Source organism: Grus americana, chromosome 6, assembly GCF_028858705.1.
Source record: "Grus americana isolate bGruAme1 chromosome 6, bGruAme1.mat, whole genome shotgun sequence".
NCBI classification, from domain to species: domain Eukaryota; kingdom Metazoa; phylum Chordata; class Aves; order Gruiformes; family Gruidae; genus Grus; species Grus americana.
Genome location: NC_072857.1, coordinates 8,756,438 through 8,772,298, shown reverse-complemented (window position 1 = coordinate 8,772,298; position 15,861 = coordinate 8,756,438). Strand labels below are relative to the sequence as shown.

The 15,861-nt window shown below is 39.8% G+C and overlaps 1 protein-coding gene across 2 annotated transcripts in view; it reads right to left on the bottom strand.

Annotated features, from left to right (window-relative positions):
* Positions 1 to 1,375: 1,375 nt before the first annotated feature.
* The window catches only part of NCKAP5 (NCK associated protein 5), a 516,605-nt gene continuing 502,119 nt past the window's right edge, over positions 1,376 to 15,861 (bottom strand). For both annotated transcript variants that reach the window (XM_054830045.1, XM_054830046.1), the window contains one exon: positions 1,376 to 2,825. In XM_054830045.1, the coding sequence (XP_054686020.1) occupies positions 2,544 to 2,825 (282 nt within the window). In that variant the 3' untranslated portion in view covers positions 1,376 to 2,543. The remainder of the gene's footprint in view (positions 2,826 to 15,861) is intronic.

The following is a 15,861-nucleotide window of genomic DNA, read 5'->3' as shown; positions in this document are numbered from 1 at the left end:
CGGGGATCCCCACCAGCCGCCCCGCACCTGGCCTCGCCGGGCACGCTTCGGAGACGGCAAAAGAGAAAGTTCAGGGAGGGAGGAAACACCCTACTCCTGCCCCAGCACACAGCCCGCAGCCCAGCCCGCTACCGCCAACTCGACGTCCAACTCGCACGGCGCTGCGGCGGGCTCCAGCGACCCTCTACCCGCCGAGGTGGCTCGCTCATCTCTCCTCCTCCGCTCCCCGAAGAGTGGCTACGAAGCACGGATACCCGGCCTCCTCCGTTTCCCCGCCCGCCCGAAGCCCACAGGTGGGGAGACTTACAGGCCGGGCCCCGAATACCGCAGGGTCCCGCTGCCGAGGCGTCACCCGTCTCTCACAAGCGCCCCGCAAAGCCCACCTTCCTTCCCCGGGAGGACTGAGGGAAGGCGCGGCCCCGCGCGCCGCCCCTCACTCAGGCGCCGTCCTCGGTCCCCTGAAAGAGAACTCAAGCGTCGAAAGGGGGGAAAGGGGCGCGAGTGGCCGCGGACGTGCCGGTGCGACAACCCGCTGCCTCCCCCGCGGACACACGTCTGGGCTGGGGTTCTGCCCCTCGCTGCCTGCGGGCGGACAGGCGGCCGTTCCGGGGCGCATTGACGCCTCTCCGCCGGCGGGGCTGGCTGCGGCGCGAGCCGCGTGCCGCGCGGGGCGGGCTGAGGCGGCGGCAGCCGTTGGCGGGGGTGAACGGGCTGGCGCCGCGCGAGCGGTGCGGAGCCGTTGGCGGGCGGGCTGAGGCGGCGCGAGCGGCGAGTGCCGTCGGAGGAGAGGCGGGGGCACGGGCAGGCCGGGGCTCTGCCGCCAGGTCGTCGGTGCTGGAAAGGGCTTTTTCGCCCGGTTTTAACCCAGCCTGGGGGGGGTGACTCGCTTTCCCCCCACCCCCCGGATAACCACGTATTTCTCTCTGATCGCTTCACAGCCTCCCCTGCAAGTGAAGAGTCTGAATTACGCCCAAACTGCGTCTTAGTCGCCGTGTTGCGTCTTCATCTAAATTACCGAATCCTATCCGCCCGTGCACTCTTCGCAGCACGGCAGGCTCGTTGAGTTGGCAGCGATACCGTTTGCACGTCGTCATGTCCCGCTCCGATCCCCATCCTGTGCGGTCGCGCTGCCTGCGCCCACCCCTACACTTGGGGTGTCACAACGACAACCCCTTCCAAAAACCCCTCTTCAGGCACACGTATGCAAGAGAAGTTTTATTTACGAAAGATGCTTCAATTAAAATTTCTTCGAAGTCGAAAAAAGACGATGCAAGTTCACGGCAGAAATTACTTAAAATATAACAAATTGCACAAAATTTTAACACTGATCATACAATATTTTGAAGATTAACAGGCATGTGCTAAATGTAGAGTCTAGAAATATCCCAAATATATCTAGTTTACAGATTGCTGTACAAAAAGCAGTTATAAATACTTCACATCTAGAAAAAATACACCGAACCTTTGAAATAGACTTTCCCTTACATATAAACAACCTTTGTAGAAAAAACAAAAACACTCCACACACGCCAATCCCCCTGCTTCTAGGTATGTCTGAACTAGTACCAGTTAGCACCAACATTGTCTTTAAGTGTCACAAACAGGAGCCAGCTTTGATTTTTAAAAATTATTTTAGCATTTACAACTGAAGTAAGACCAAATGGGGACTACAAAAGATAACACAACACAGTCCATTCAGAAATGATAGGAAATGAGCAGGGAGGAGGTGGAAGCAGAGAACCTACGTTGCAGTCAGAAGTAAAGGCCGGGTTGTGCAGTTCTGATTCATATAAGACTCCGGTTTGTGTCAGCAGTGAATTACTTTAACCCTGATCTTTCAAACAGTTACGCATGGGATTGATGAAGTCGACACCAGCAGTATCAGGCCTTTTCTTCTCCTCATTTTCTTGCCCTGTCAAAAGTCAAAACCCTTTCGAAATAAGACACCTGTTGTGAAGCTGTGGTAACTGAAATGCTTAGTTCCCTACAACACCTGTATGGAATTGCACTAGAAATAAAAAATAAAATATGTTTTGTAAAAGGGAGTCCAAGAAAGTTTATTACAGACAATTTGGCAGGCTCAGGTTTATGGTAATGCAGTGTTTCTACATACAGCTTTAAGACTAGAACAATTATAAATCTTTTTAAAAAAATCTACTAACTTTTCTTGTTAATATTAACATCAATTTCTTTAAGTTAGTAATCTGCCATTACAGGAGCATAGCACCAATTTAATATTTATTGCTGTCATCCCTACAAATATATTTTCCCAAGATATTTACAACTGTACAAATATTCACAAAAGTGCAAAATTAAGACTTTATTCTGTGTAACTGTCCATTGTGTTCAGTGTTGAGTCTCATGCATCATGGTGACTGCCGGCTTGCCTTTCTTATTGCTGTGTGGTAAAAAGGCAGAACACCCTGCCATGAGAACAGCGATTTGCGGTGAGAATTTTCAATATCCACCTCTTCTCCCCCCTCGCTCCTCACTCGCCTTCAGCTCCGTTACGTGCTGCAGTCACAGCCCACCGGAAAGTGTCTCTATACATCGTTCGAGCCTTGGCTGGCGCAAGAGGAGAAGCTATCGTATAGAGAATCGCTCAAGGATTCCAAATTGTCCATGTCGTGCCTACCCGAGCTACTGAAGGAAGCTGCTTCTTTCTTTCCATTTTCTTCCTTTTGCCCGTCAACCTTGTTCAGACAGTTCTTCTCTTTTTCTAATAAAAGTACATTATTGCTGTTAAATTTATTGAGAGACTCCAGGGAAATTTTAGATAATCTATTCTGGGAATCTTCTTTTGTTTCTTCAGTTTGCTTCAATTTCTGTAATAAGTGAGGGAAATATTAGAAACATATTTCTTATAAAAATAAAGTTATCCTACTGTGCACCATTAATTATCATCTTTCCAAAGTTCACAGGATTAAAGGAAATACATTGTTAGATGCTTAAATATCTGTTATAATTAAACAGAACATTAGTGTCCATTTTAGGATAAATCATAATTTTAATGATTCTGCTGAGACAAATAGGACCCCATTTACAAAAGAGGTAAGTGCTATTAACGCCTGAAGTAGCAGATCCTGGGTACACATGTGTTAAGCATCTCCAGCAGCTTCACAGTAATTTTCATCTCCTTTATGAACACTTTTGGGGGTTTGCTTAAACAGATATTTGTGTAAGTAGAGTTTGGAGTCTGCAAAAAAAAAGGTGTATAGATATCTTCAGAGGAGAAAATAGCATTCTGCATAAAATACAGATGCAAATGAAACTTGCTGGAGAATGACCTCACATTTTGCACGTGTAAGCCTATTGATTTCCACGGACCCAAACCCTCTCTAATAGACAAGAAAGCAAAAAGACAGGAAATTATACTGAACTGGGCCAATCCCCACAGACCAGAATCAATCAGATATTGGCTAGGCCTACTTGGAGAAGTGTTGTAATTCTGCGGAAACACCGGACGATGTATTAGCACATTATATTAAAAACACAGAGTAGGATTATACAAGAGTAATTGTATCCCTTTGTTAGCTACCGGTATTTTCAATCAGAGATCTGATCAAGGAATAGTTTGGTAACTGCATAGGGAGCAGTTCAATAAAAATCACCTGCCATTCATATACAGGGTGTTTCGAAATCTGTGTAACCAACTCCTCTTCCCTATAATATTAATCACAGAAACAGGAGATAACATTCATTTTACATTCAACAGTCAACAACCTCTCAGAGAGGTAAGATTCAAGAATTCTGAGATACGCTGTCAGAGTGCAAGCCATTCCTCCTTTTTGGTATTACCATCAGATAGCAAAGATTCAATCAGTAAATTACTGTCAATCCAAGACATTAATATTTTGGTTTAAATAGAAAATGAATCAGTTATTTTAAGCACACCAAAAATATAGCATGGCCAGATGTATGGATGATGTGGGTCATTAGAATTTTTTGAAAAATTCAAGTTTCGAGTGAAATATTGTGCATGCTGTGCTGGTTATCCTTGGAAATCTTGGGCAAGAGGAAGACAAATTGTTGCATAGTTTGATTGCTTGTTTTTATGGCTAGTTAGATAAAAATCGAAATGCTAGTCCAATGACTGTTTATATTGTGATCTTGTCATATTTCATAAGCTAACAATGCCTGGATTAGGTTAGTATTTTCATCAAATGTTTCAAACAAACTTAAGTAAAGCAACAGGAGATGCTGAAGTCCTAGTAAATGAAAATTTCCTGTTTGGTCCATTAATTCGTTCATCAGTCTAAAAGGTTTTAGGGGATATTGTGTTAGATTCTGATTTTAGATGACAGTTAAAACTAAGGTCCTCAGTATCTGTAATTACAATGTTTTCTGAACTAGAGGACTATAACCCTTGCTAATGGGAACAAACACAAATTTAGGACCCTGCAATAGAAATTCTCCACAATTTCAGTGTAAAATGTTCTTCCCTTTGCCCTCATTTAAAATATTATACAATATTGCTGAAATGGTTGTTTCACTTCTCTGTAGGCCAGATGAGAAAATTCTCAGACATGGCATCAATAACACACATATTAGCACTTTTTGCTGTTCAGAATACTAAACCTAAAATACTTCATTATATGACAGACTAAATGATTTTTCTTTGTGTATTTTTGTATTTTTCCCACTTCACAGCTTTTCTGTAGATAAATTGAATGTGGCTGCTTAGCACAGACTTGGGGCTGCAGGAAGTCAATAGTGGTCTTAGTAAGGCCTATGATAAAAATTTTATTGATTCAAATGGGGCCAATTTCAACTCCTGGGTAGGAGAGGCAGAGACACCTAGAGTATTTGCTGCACACAGCAGTCCAGGTGAAGTATCAAAGTAAGAGCAGGATCTTTTGGCTGAAGGATGGATTTAAAGCACTGGACAGACTGAGTGAATTCAGTGGTATATTCTATATAGTATCAATAATTTATTACACCCTACAAGGCCAACTGAGAATACAATCCTACTTTAATCACACCCTGGTTTGCCATTTAATATAAGGCTAACTGTTTATATTAGAGAAACTGGAGGGAACAAAAGTATTCTCTACAGATTTTAAGTAAAATCATTGAATCAAATGCAATTGAAGTGAATTGAGGGGAAGCCCATCAGTGAAACCCATTGGCAAGAGATAAACAAAGTAGTAACAGTACATCTACGATACATCAAGAATTAAAGAAAAAACTAATTCTTAAAGTTGTAGCAATAATTATTACTAAAATAGAGACAGAATTCAGAAATAAGTTATGGATATTTTTTGGACATACATTCATCCTTTTTTAGATGTCTTAATGCCCAGGTACGTCCTTTTGTAAAAAATAATAATAAATCTTTTCCTTTCTTTAACACATTACTGTGACAGTATGCGAGTAAGCAAAGGTAACCCTCATATGATGTGTTTTTTTCATTTGATGTAGGTGTAATCTGTTTGGCTAGAATACACTGTTTCAGGCACAGTATTATTCTAGGAGCTAGGGCCACCTATTTCTAATTTTACAATCATGTAAGAATGTGGGGTCATCTGGATGGGACTTTTGGTAGGGAATATTAATATGCTAGAACTGTATTCAGATATCAGATGTACAATATGTACAATATGATTTTATCTCATGATTTTATTAGTACAGCTGCACTTAAATCTGTTCAATTTTCTGTTAAATCACATATGAAAAAAATATTCGTAGTTAGAAAATTAAAATATGATATTCTACTCCTTGACACATGGAAGAAAACTCATCCTGAACTCCATGAGCAAAAATAAAAAACCCCCACCTTTAAGCAGAGATATTAATATAAGAATCTGCATAATCAACAAATCCTTTTCTCCCACAGTAACAAAATTACGTACATTCCAGGAGTTGCAAAGTCACGGATAATTTCTTTAAACCTGGTGTGTCAGAACAAATGCTACCTCAAGTTCTTTAAGAATTTTTTGTCTAGTTACTATAGGTACAATTTGGAAAAAATTACCAAGGAGTATTTATTTAAATTCATCCTTAATTAAGTTTCTTATTTTTCATGGCAGTCACAACAGCTGCTAGATGAATCAAAAGGCAAAACCAAAGCACCTATTATTAGCATTTGTTTGATAAATTGTGTATGTGGTTAAGTAGTGTCTTTAGTTTTGTTCTTGTAGATTTGTTACTGACTTCAGCAGTCACAGATACAACAAAGAACAAGGGTTAGCCCAAAGATGTAAGTGTTGTGCATTTTCAAGCGATTACCACATTAATGCATTTGAGAGTCACACTGATGTGAATCAGTAGCTTTTCCTGCAGAGAGGAACATTGGGCAACAGATCAGATTTGTTTTGTATCCACGAGAACTGGGATATAATATATAATTTGGCAATAGTATAGAGAGCACCTAACCTCTAAGTCATGGGTTCCAATCACATCTTTCCTAATTAGGAGTGACTTTCTGCATAAGGAACAGGTGGTTTTATCCCCACAGGAAAAAAAAAAGGACTTGGCCATTTTGCTCAGTGTTGCTAGAAGAGCTAAGATGGGACCAGCAGTACATGCTTGCTCTCAGACAGGATTCTTCTCAGAAGAAATACTTAAAGCCATTTCAGCCTGAAGGTGCTGACTTTGCTGCTGACTATTCTGCACCTATTCTATGCATAAATAAGGCATCTGCTGCATTCGGTGTGGTCACTATATGTTTTCCTAAGTATTAACTTAAGGGAAAATATAAAGAGATGTAGTCACAGATTTTGCTCTAAGCAGAAAAAAAAAAAGGCTCAGTGCAGAAAAGAATTGTGATTTTCACAGTGCATCTGTAAAAGCATTGCCCCATCACCCTAAAGCAGATCAATGTATAGCTTGTTTTACTTACACGAACTATATTTTTGTATAGAAAATCCATACCGTTATAGCCTTAGGGTATGGCAAGCATTAGTTGTTCTGCTGTGTGTAAATGGAGAGCTTCCCACCACTGGAGTTTCTTAGCTAGCCAGTGCGGCGTACTTTATACCACCTGAGAGCAGTGACTGGTTGTCAGAAGAGGAGAAACTCTATCTGACATAATACAGACATTCATGATGAGTCACATCACTTTGAAATAAACTCATGAGTCATGAATCAGAATAATGTTTCCTTGTTGGCAACATCCTAAAGGGAATAACTAAAACCCATTAGTGATATAATAAAATCTGGCATGTCACTTCAAGCACAGCAAATTAGCAAAACAAAACTAGCCTGCAGTTACACTGATACATTATAAATAGGTGTTATTTCTACATTAATACATCACATTAGATTTTTTTAAAACTTTAAAAATGAGAGGTTACATGTGGGTAGAAAGCATTTTCAGTGCTGTGTGATCAAGGACTAGTCACAAGTGTAGCTGTTCCAAGTGGCACAAAGACTCTGCAGATCTAATAGGAAGGAGCAGGGAAGGATGGGCTGGTTCACAGGTACGAAGGACCCCAGAGCCAGCGTGCAGAAAGGAACGCAACAGCAAGTCCATTTCTTCTATATGGTAACATGCAGAAGCTCTGATTGCCTGCAGGTCAGGTTATGCTTATAAGGCATGCCAGAGACCAGAATTAGCAATGAACTATTCTGCAGGATAAATGTATTTTCCAGCTGTCTAAGTTTAGTTAACCAGCACTTTAAAGGGCTCAGAATCAGTTACACACAAGAATAAAATGAACTTTATTTATGTCTCTCATGCGCTGGGCAATTTAGTTTTTAGATTAACACAAAAGCAAGAAGGGCATTGCTTCAAGTGAAGTATAACTGCAAAACACTATTGGGTAAAAACAACTAAATTGCTATGAGAATTAAATATAGATCAACAAAATCAATACTTAATTGTATAACTCAAGGTCTTTCATTTCAGATCTGATCTCTAATAGGAGATACAAAGTATGTTCACTTTTTATTTTTTTAGTTATTATTTAAAACTTTATTGTGAAGGAAAACAATTTTCTAGATTTTAACCTTTTTAAAAATTATTAGTTACTTTGTCTGCATACATTCAAGGTAAACTTGATCTCACAATGTCACTGTTTCTTATATGAAATTCAGAGTTTTACCAATTTAGATATCCTCTAGTCCTATGATTGCTTTGTATTTTTGACACAATGGGTCTAAGTGGGATATGCAGTTGCAGCATTACCTAAGTTGCTCATATATAACCTGTTTAGTAGGACATTATTAATATGTTCACAGCTTCTTGCAAAATAGGTGTATTGAGATACAGAACAGTATTCTGATCAAAGATATACTGGTGTAATCAGAACTAATTTCCCACTGAATTCAGTGGTGTTACATGACCAGTTTGCCGTAGAAAGGAGTAACGTAACAAGGGTTGGTTTTGAACTACCAGGTAGTAGCTTTCTATCAGCTGGCCAGGACAGAATGTGACGGTAGACTCTCTGTGGAAAGTGAACAATCTCCAGATCTCATTTAACATCAGGTGGACAGGTAACACTGTGCAGTGAAAATAGTTGTACAGTCACATCCAGGAAACTACAAAGGTGAAAGCTGTAACTGCATGACCTCTGCTGTATTAGAGCTGAGCTAAAAATGTGATGTTTGAACTTCTTTCTCTTTAAAGCATAACCTTAAATAATAAGATAAGACTTGTTCTCCCTTGTATATTGTCAGAAGCTTTCATCTATTTTCTGGACTGACAGTAAAATAATTTTTGAAATAATGAATCATTTTTCTTTTTTCTACTGGAGCAGAAATCCCATGATTATTTTGCTGTAGCAGACAATGATGTTCTCAAAGACACACCATCAGATTTTCAAGATAAACAGTAAGTGCCAGTTTCTTTTCTTGGGAAAAATGCATTGATATGAAGTATTTTTAGGTTCATTAGTCTGTTCAGCATTTCACAGGAAAGCCAAATATACATAGATACGTATCATGCACTTATGGCATTATAGGTAATTTAACAATGACAACAGAACCAAAGCTCGCCTACTGTATTTAAGAGCATAACAATCTACAAATATATTTTAGTATCACAAGGACAGCATTTCGATGATCCTGAATTGTAAGTAAATTACCTCAGAGGAAATCAAGCTGATTAGCATGAACTGTGTATGATTCATAACTGCAGATCTGGACAAAACAGCTATTGCTTAATGAATAGGTGACTGAGGAGTTGAGACTTACATTGTCTATAGCTTGAATTCTTAGGAGATAAAAGACAGTTTAGTGAATTGAACTTTATGCTTTCGAAAGCATAATTTTTATATAATGATGAGATGACTACATACATTCAGCATTCTAATGCCAAGAATATCATCCTCATAATTTACAAAGTATATGATTATTTTGTTGCTCTGACAAGACTGTTTGACCTGATTAGGTATATACCAACCCTCTTTGAACTTTTGCATAATTTAATAAACCAGGATTTTCCAGGTCAGGTAAATCTAGCTTTTTACCTTCTGCTCAGTTATTAACTGAATGCCACAAATATGGTTGCTTTCTCGTAGTGCCTCAGAATGGCCACTGGATGCATTGACTATGCGTGGACAGAGTTTATTTAAAGCAGAGTAAGAAACTATAATTCTAAGTGGCAATACTTTGGTCACAATGCAGGTGCTCAGTCAAGTGTCTCGAGGGGAGATACTAAAAAGAAAAGCAATGAAACACTGGTACTTTCTCCAGAAGGTAAAGCAGGGCCTCAACTCTGTTCACAGTGGTGGAATCACCAATTTTGCTTCTCACAGAGGGAATCTACCCACTAAAAGCAACGCTTAGTGCAATCAGAGGCTCATCACAAGCCATTAAGGAAGAAATATCCATCGTGAGAAAGGAAGTTGATGCTCACTCAGTTTTTAGAACCTGATAGAAAATGAACAAGACCTGCATAGGATACACTTTACTTTTCAGAGATCCTTTCAGCTTTACTCCTAGAGGGAGTTAAGTAACAAAATTGTTCTGAATTTCTAGTGACGGGAAAAAAATCACAGTGAAAAAAATTCATACTGAAAAGATTGCTGATAAAGTTACTGACCATGACTTAACCATTTGAAGTTCAGTGCTATTCCTTGACAAAATTATGTTGAGGGTTATGTTGCCAGTGATAACTTACCAACTGGTAGTGGAACTATGCAGTCTGAAGTAACTTCATTGTTTCAGTCTTCATCAGACTGTATTTCACCACGCAGTGTTTAAGTACAGAGTTCTATCCTACTGAATGAAAGTAGTTGTCCTTACCTTGATGAAAGTATGGCTTGTTTCAATAAAGAAGGGGCTTTATAAAAAAAGGGCTATAGTTTTATCCTAGATTAGAGGTTTGGGGGATTTTTTTTTTTTTTTAAAATCAGGAGACTTACTCAGAACTGAATCAAGAAGGGAAAAAAAGTATAGTTCAAGAAAGATTTTTTTAAATCTAATACAAAATGCTGTTCTTAAAGAGACAGATTCTATCCCACATTAGACTGTAACAAAAAATTTCTTGCAAACTCAGTAAATGCAGGATCATACTCATACAACATATAATCTCACTGACATTTTCAGTAATCGGGGTCATTTTTTTGTATGGCTGAACTATTCTCAGACTACTGTTCCTAAGTATTAGCTGTGTTCTTACCTATCTTCATCTTCCACCTTTGGCTTTTTTGAACAAGACTATTTATTTTGGTAATTACAAAGACACTTATCCTCTCACTCTCCAGTGATGCCTGAGTTCCTGGCCTGCAATGTCTGTGTGTCAGTTGCCCAGCATACTGATGGAAAATGGAATTGTACTTCAAGGCTGTACTGCAAATGGTAATTGGTAGCAGGTAATGGTTTTCCACACTAGTAATCCTCTCGTTTGAGTACTGGACTAGATTCACTTCAGGTTAGCCTGTGACTATCCAAGGTCCATCAGCTGACCTAAGGGCAAAAAGACAGAAGCAGCAGATAGAGAAGGAGCAATGTTATGTGGTAGCATCAAAAGCAAATCAGCAGTATAAAGGAACCATGTAGAAATAGTTCTCCCAGCTGTGAAAACTGGCTTGTTGTATGCACTAAGATGGCTGTGCTGTCTGCAGGGGAGTTCAAATGGATGAATCTCTGTGGGAAGACCTGCAGAGGAAAGAAAGGGAATGTCCCTTCTTACAAGTTTTAAAGATGATTCATAGAGGTCATTTAAACAAAGGAGTGAGCTCCACAGCAAACAGTTTTCTCATTTTTAGCCTTTGAGGAGGACAGTTGGGAAGAGACAAACAATCTTTCCAGACCCATCAGTCCACCTCTGCGTGACTGCACAATTAGCCACTGTGGAGGGAGCCTCCATGTTCACGTAGCTGGTGCATACACATCAGAATGAAATGATACTTCTTCCAAGCTCTCACCAAGCAGAAACACAGAGGCGACAATTTTCACATTTGGAAGCAGGATTTTCTTTATTCTTAAAAAAATCTGAATTAGCATGCTTAAACCCCACCCCAACAAAATAGTTTACTTTAGGAGCCTGAAGTTGTCATTTTCCTTTCCACTTCAGATTTTAATCAACCGTCTACATATCAGAGTTCTAATGAATATAACTAAAACCCATTGTCCTTTCTTTCCCCTCTTGTGACATCTGGCCTCCGGAAGGCACCAAGAAACCCACCAGGTGTGCCCTCCTCTATAAGAGTAAGTGAGCGTTAGGGGATGTGGCTGGGCAATCATGCCACGCATTGCACTGGTAAGCGCTCCTGGAGGGAGCAGAGGAAGAGGCTGTAGCCCAGGTTGCCTTCCCAGTAAATCTGTTGCAGCCTGAACTATTTGCATACCATTTTCTGACCCTGTGCAATGAGACTACAGAAGTTCCTTTGTAATCAGAGAAAATTGGGACAGGATAGATGCAAATAATGATGCTGGTTACATGACTGCACTTGCCACCTCTTCAGCTGACATTATGATCTCCACAATTTTCAGTACTGATTCAAGCAAAGCATGAATTGCAGAATGGAAACCTATGTTTAAGTTCATCTGCCATCAAATCCTACAGAACAGTACAGCTATTTACACGTACTTTCTACGTTTATCCAAACGGTTTATCTTTGTTGTAGGGCAGCGTATTTTGAGGGACAGAGGCACAGCATGCACAAAAATGAGCAAGAGTTGCAGAACCAAATTAAAGTAGAAGGATAAATCCTCTCTTGCAATTTTTAGTTCATCTCAGTACACCAAGTTGTATCAATACAGAGCCCATAGTATAAGTCAGCTAGAAAATAAATGCTGTGAAGGATGTTCCATTTTATGTCATTTGAATTTGATTAGTGATTAGTCTTGGCGGTTAAACCGCATGGGAACAGTAATCAAGGTTTCTCTACTGTGGTTCTGTAACAACTGGAAAACACTGTTGGCTTATGTCCTATACCATGATGGGATATTAACCTAAAATCTAATTAATCTACGAATGAATTACGGTTCTAGAAACATACTATATTATAATCAATTTTAAGTGAGTTCCTAACAGAAGATAAGATGAAGAAAAAGCTGTAAAATTACCAGAGGTTGATAAATTCTGTTTACTATGACTGATGATTTTTATGGAGGATAATTTTACAATCCATCAAACTTTTGTCAGTTCAAGAATCATGCTGCCAAACGTATGCAGTAAATTAATTTTTAAATTTACATATTTATTAAAAATCTTATTGAAAACAGCAGGAAGTAAGCCTTGTTTGAATAATAAAATAACTTGTTATTCTACTGGAAAGAAAACAAAAAAAACCCCCACCAACCAGCCTTCTATTAAGATGATTTTATAGTAAGGCAATAATTATAAACAGCTACATGAATTAGTTAACCAAACAATGTATTAAATAGCCAACCCAAAATTAATCAAGAATTAAAAAAACTGTTGGAAGATAATCAAGTAAAAAATGTAATTTAAAAGCTGAGAAATTCATGGCTGAGTTTCAGATGTGCTTGAGGACATGTTTGTTAACTCAGGCCCATCGGCAGGAGCTCCCGGATTCCCTGTGAAAGCATGGGGAGCTGCAGGTGTCTGCCTGCACGGCTTCCCCACTTAAGGACCTGAAGAGGAAAGGAGTGTTTGCAATCTTCTCATGCACGTGGCCACAGTAACGTGCCCATTGTGATGTGCTGCTGGCTCAGGAAATCATTCTGTGACCCAAGCCTGTGTTTATTGTCACAGAACAGAAGTCCACTGAAAGGAGGCATTACAGCTGCACCCTGGGTGCCTCCTGCTAAAAGCTGAACAAGAACCATAGAAACATGTGCTGAACAAGGGAATAAACAGAGACAACAAAGGAGCAAAGACCACAGCCCATGGTAGGATGTGGCATAACCCGTAAGGAGAGCAAGGACTACTTCCCCACCATTTATACAAGGAAGGATGAAGAAGTGTGCCAAAATGGTGGAACGGGGAAGCATGGTGATATGATCAGAGGCAAGTAAGGTACCTCAGAGACCAGCTGAGCAGAGTTCTTGGCTGTGTCTACTTGCAAGGCCTCATTTCAATGTTACCCATCACTTTTACAAAGATTTTCTGCATCACCTTTGATGTATTACTCCACTGCTGTGACTCCTGTGCTGTCCATATCCCACAGACGTGCTCCTGGTATCAAAAAAGCACCAGAGCCAGGTCTCATGCCCTCTTTGTTTCCTTCCCTGGTCTCACCTCCACAATTCCTGCAGTTTTATTTGATGACTACCACTGCTGAGGCCAGCCATTCACACTCTTAAAATGTCTACTCTGTGCATACAAAATACATAAGCCGTCCTGCCTGCATCCATCAAAAACAAGACTTGTGTTAACTATAACAATAGTGCTTCCTCGCTCAGCCCTCTCACTTGTCTCATGAGAGGCTGGGGTCAAGGAACAGGCCTTCTCATTTGATTTATGGATTAGGGCGTACCTGGTGTATGTTCAAGTACTGCAGTATGCCTGGTACCTGAGACAATCCATGTCGTTTAGGGCATCTGCCAGTTACCAGGAGAAAGCACTATGCCTGTGCTCGTGGTGACAACAGTGACAACAGAAACAGGCTAAGATGAGATTTAATGATTTAGCCAGTGGACTAAAATATATCTTGATGGAAAAAATATAGATTGTAACTAATACCATGTTTACCAGACAACTCAAGGATACAGTCCTGGGCTGTGACTCAGTAACCGTGTGGATTAATCCAAAAGGAAATGAGATAGACAGGGCCACATACAGGGAACAGGCAATTCATGTTATAAACGCAGACTGTAGATAATATTCCTTGGCCCAGCTCTAAAGGATGATCAAAAAGCAACATTATGAATTAAGCAGAGTAGTGCTGGGCACCAAGATGACCGCTGCTGGAGATACAGATGGAAGTTCCTGCAGCCAGAAGGTTTATGAATTGTTCAACTTGTCTCCTCACAAAATTAAAGCAGTGATATACTTTTGATTAATACACATATCATTTGGCTGTGATCCGAGGGGAATTTTAGTTAATTTATGGGTTTAGATTTGTTTGCTTCATCTTTTAGATACAAGTACATCTGTTTCTGGTGATGAGAATCTCTATCCTACTTTGTGGTTCATCCAGGCATACAAAATGTCTCTCACTTGGATCTGGTAGGACGCATTAGTGGTTGCAAACTCTCTGTGAGGGGCACAGCCTTGAAACGGAAAGGAGTCAAGGACAAGTGTGCTGGACAGACCTTTGCCTTCCCTGGATACCAGCAAGGTTCAGGTTAAGCAGCTAACAGGACCTAAAAGGCTGGTAAACATTTGTGCTGAGTCCACGTGGGCTATAGAAGTCCCCTCTTAGAATGTGAGGTGGTATTTTGACAGGGCTTTGGAAATTTTATCAGAGAAAGGAAGCACAGCAAAAACACATATTTGGAAGCCCAGCTCTGTGGGGTCTGACCCCCCTATTCAGCTGTGAGAAAAACTTTGTTGGGAATGATCAGAAAAAGAATTTGGTGTGAGGAACCAGGACAGGCTCCTGTTCCCACAGTGGGCTTCCTGCAATGACAGAATAATGTAGTATTTTTTGTATTGATTTTGCTACAATTTGTGTATAAATAAAGAAATGTGTACATGAAGTGATAGCCAGCCACATGAATGGATTTGTTGGACAAATGATTTAGAAGATTGATTGACCTTAGCAATACATAAATGTTACTGCAGTATTAACACTGCAAACTGTTTGAGATACTGGTAACATGTTCTATGTATTATGGAACATGTTCCTATGCCTAAATACAGATGATAATATTGTTAATATAATAGGCCACTAGGAGGACTAAAATACAACTGGAATTCATGCAGACACAATGTAGAGCTAATACACACTTATTTTTGAATGACCAAAGATGATACAAACAGGAAACTTGGGTAAAAATACAGAATAAAGCAGTTCCCAGGCCCTATTAGTGAATGAATAATTTGAAAAGTGTTGCTGAAAATAAACAGGCATTTGATATTTATTGGAATAAAAAAAAAAATCTTTAAAGTGTTGATTTCTTCGATATTTCAGATTATTCAGGATTCAAATAACTTGTAAGAATGGAATAAAAATTTCCTCCGTACACAGACGTTGTTAGGAGCCCTGTATGGTCAGCAGGACTGCTGAAGGCGATATGGTTCTGCTCATGCAAAACTCTTTGCAGGATCAGGGTGTGAATTTGCTTCTGACATTCTGAAAACTTCTCAGCAGAGGGGCGATGTGTTTGTGGTTAGCTCTTGTAGTGCAAGATCTCATCTTCAGTAAGAATGCTTGATGAGAATATTAAGTGATAATGATTATTTGCTTAGCACTGCTATGGGGCCTTCAAAGCCCTCAAAGCAGCCTGCTAACAGTACTGGATTAAATTCTAAATGCAGCTGGAAGGTATTATTTATATTCTTTATTTAAAAAAGGGAATGTAATAGCAAGAGAGGTTCAGCAATTTGGACAGTCAGCCAGA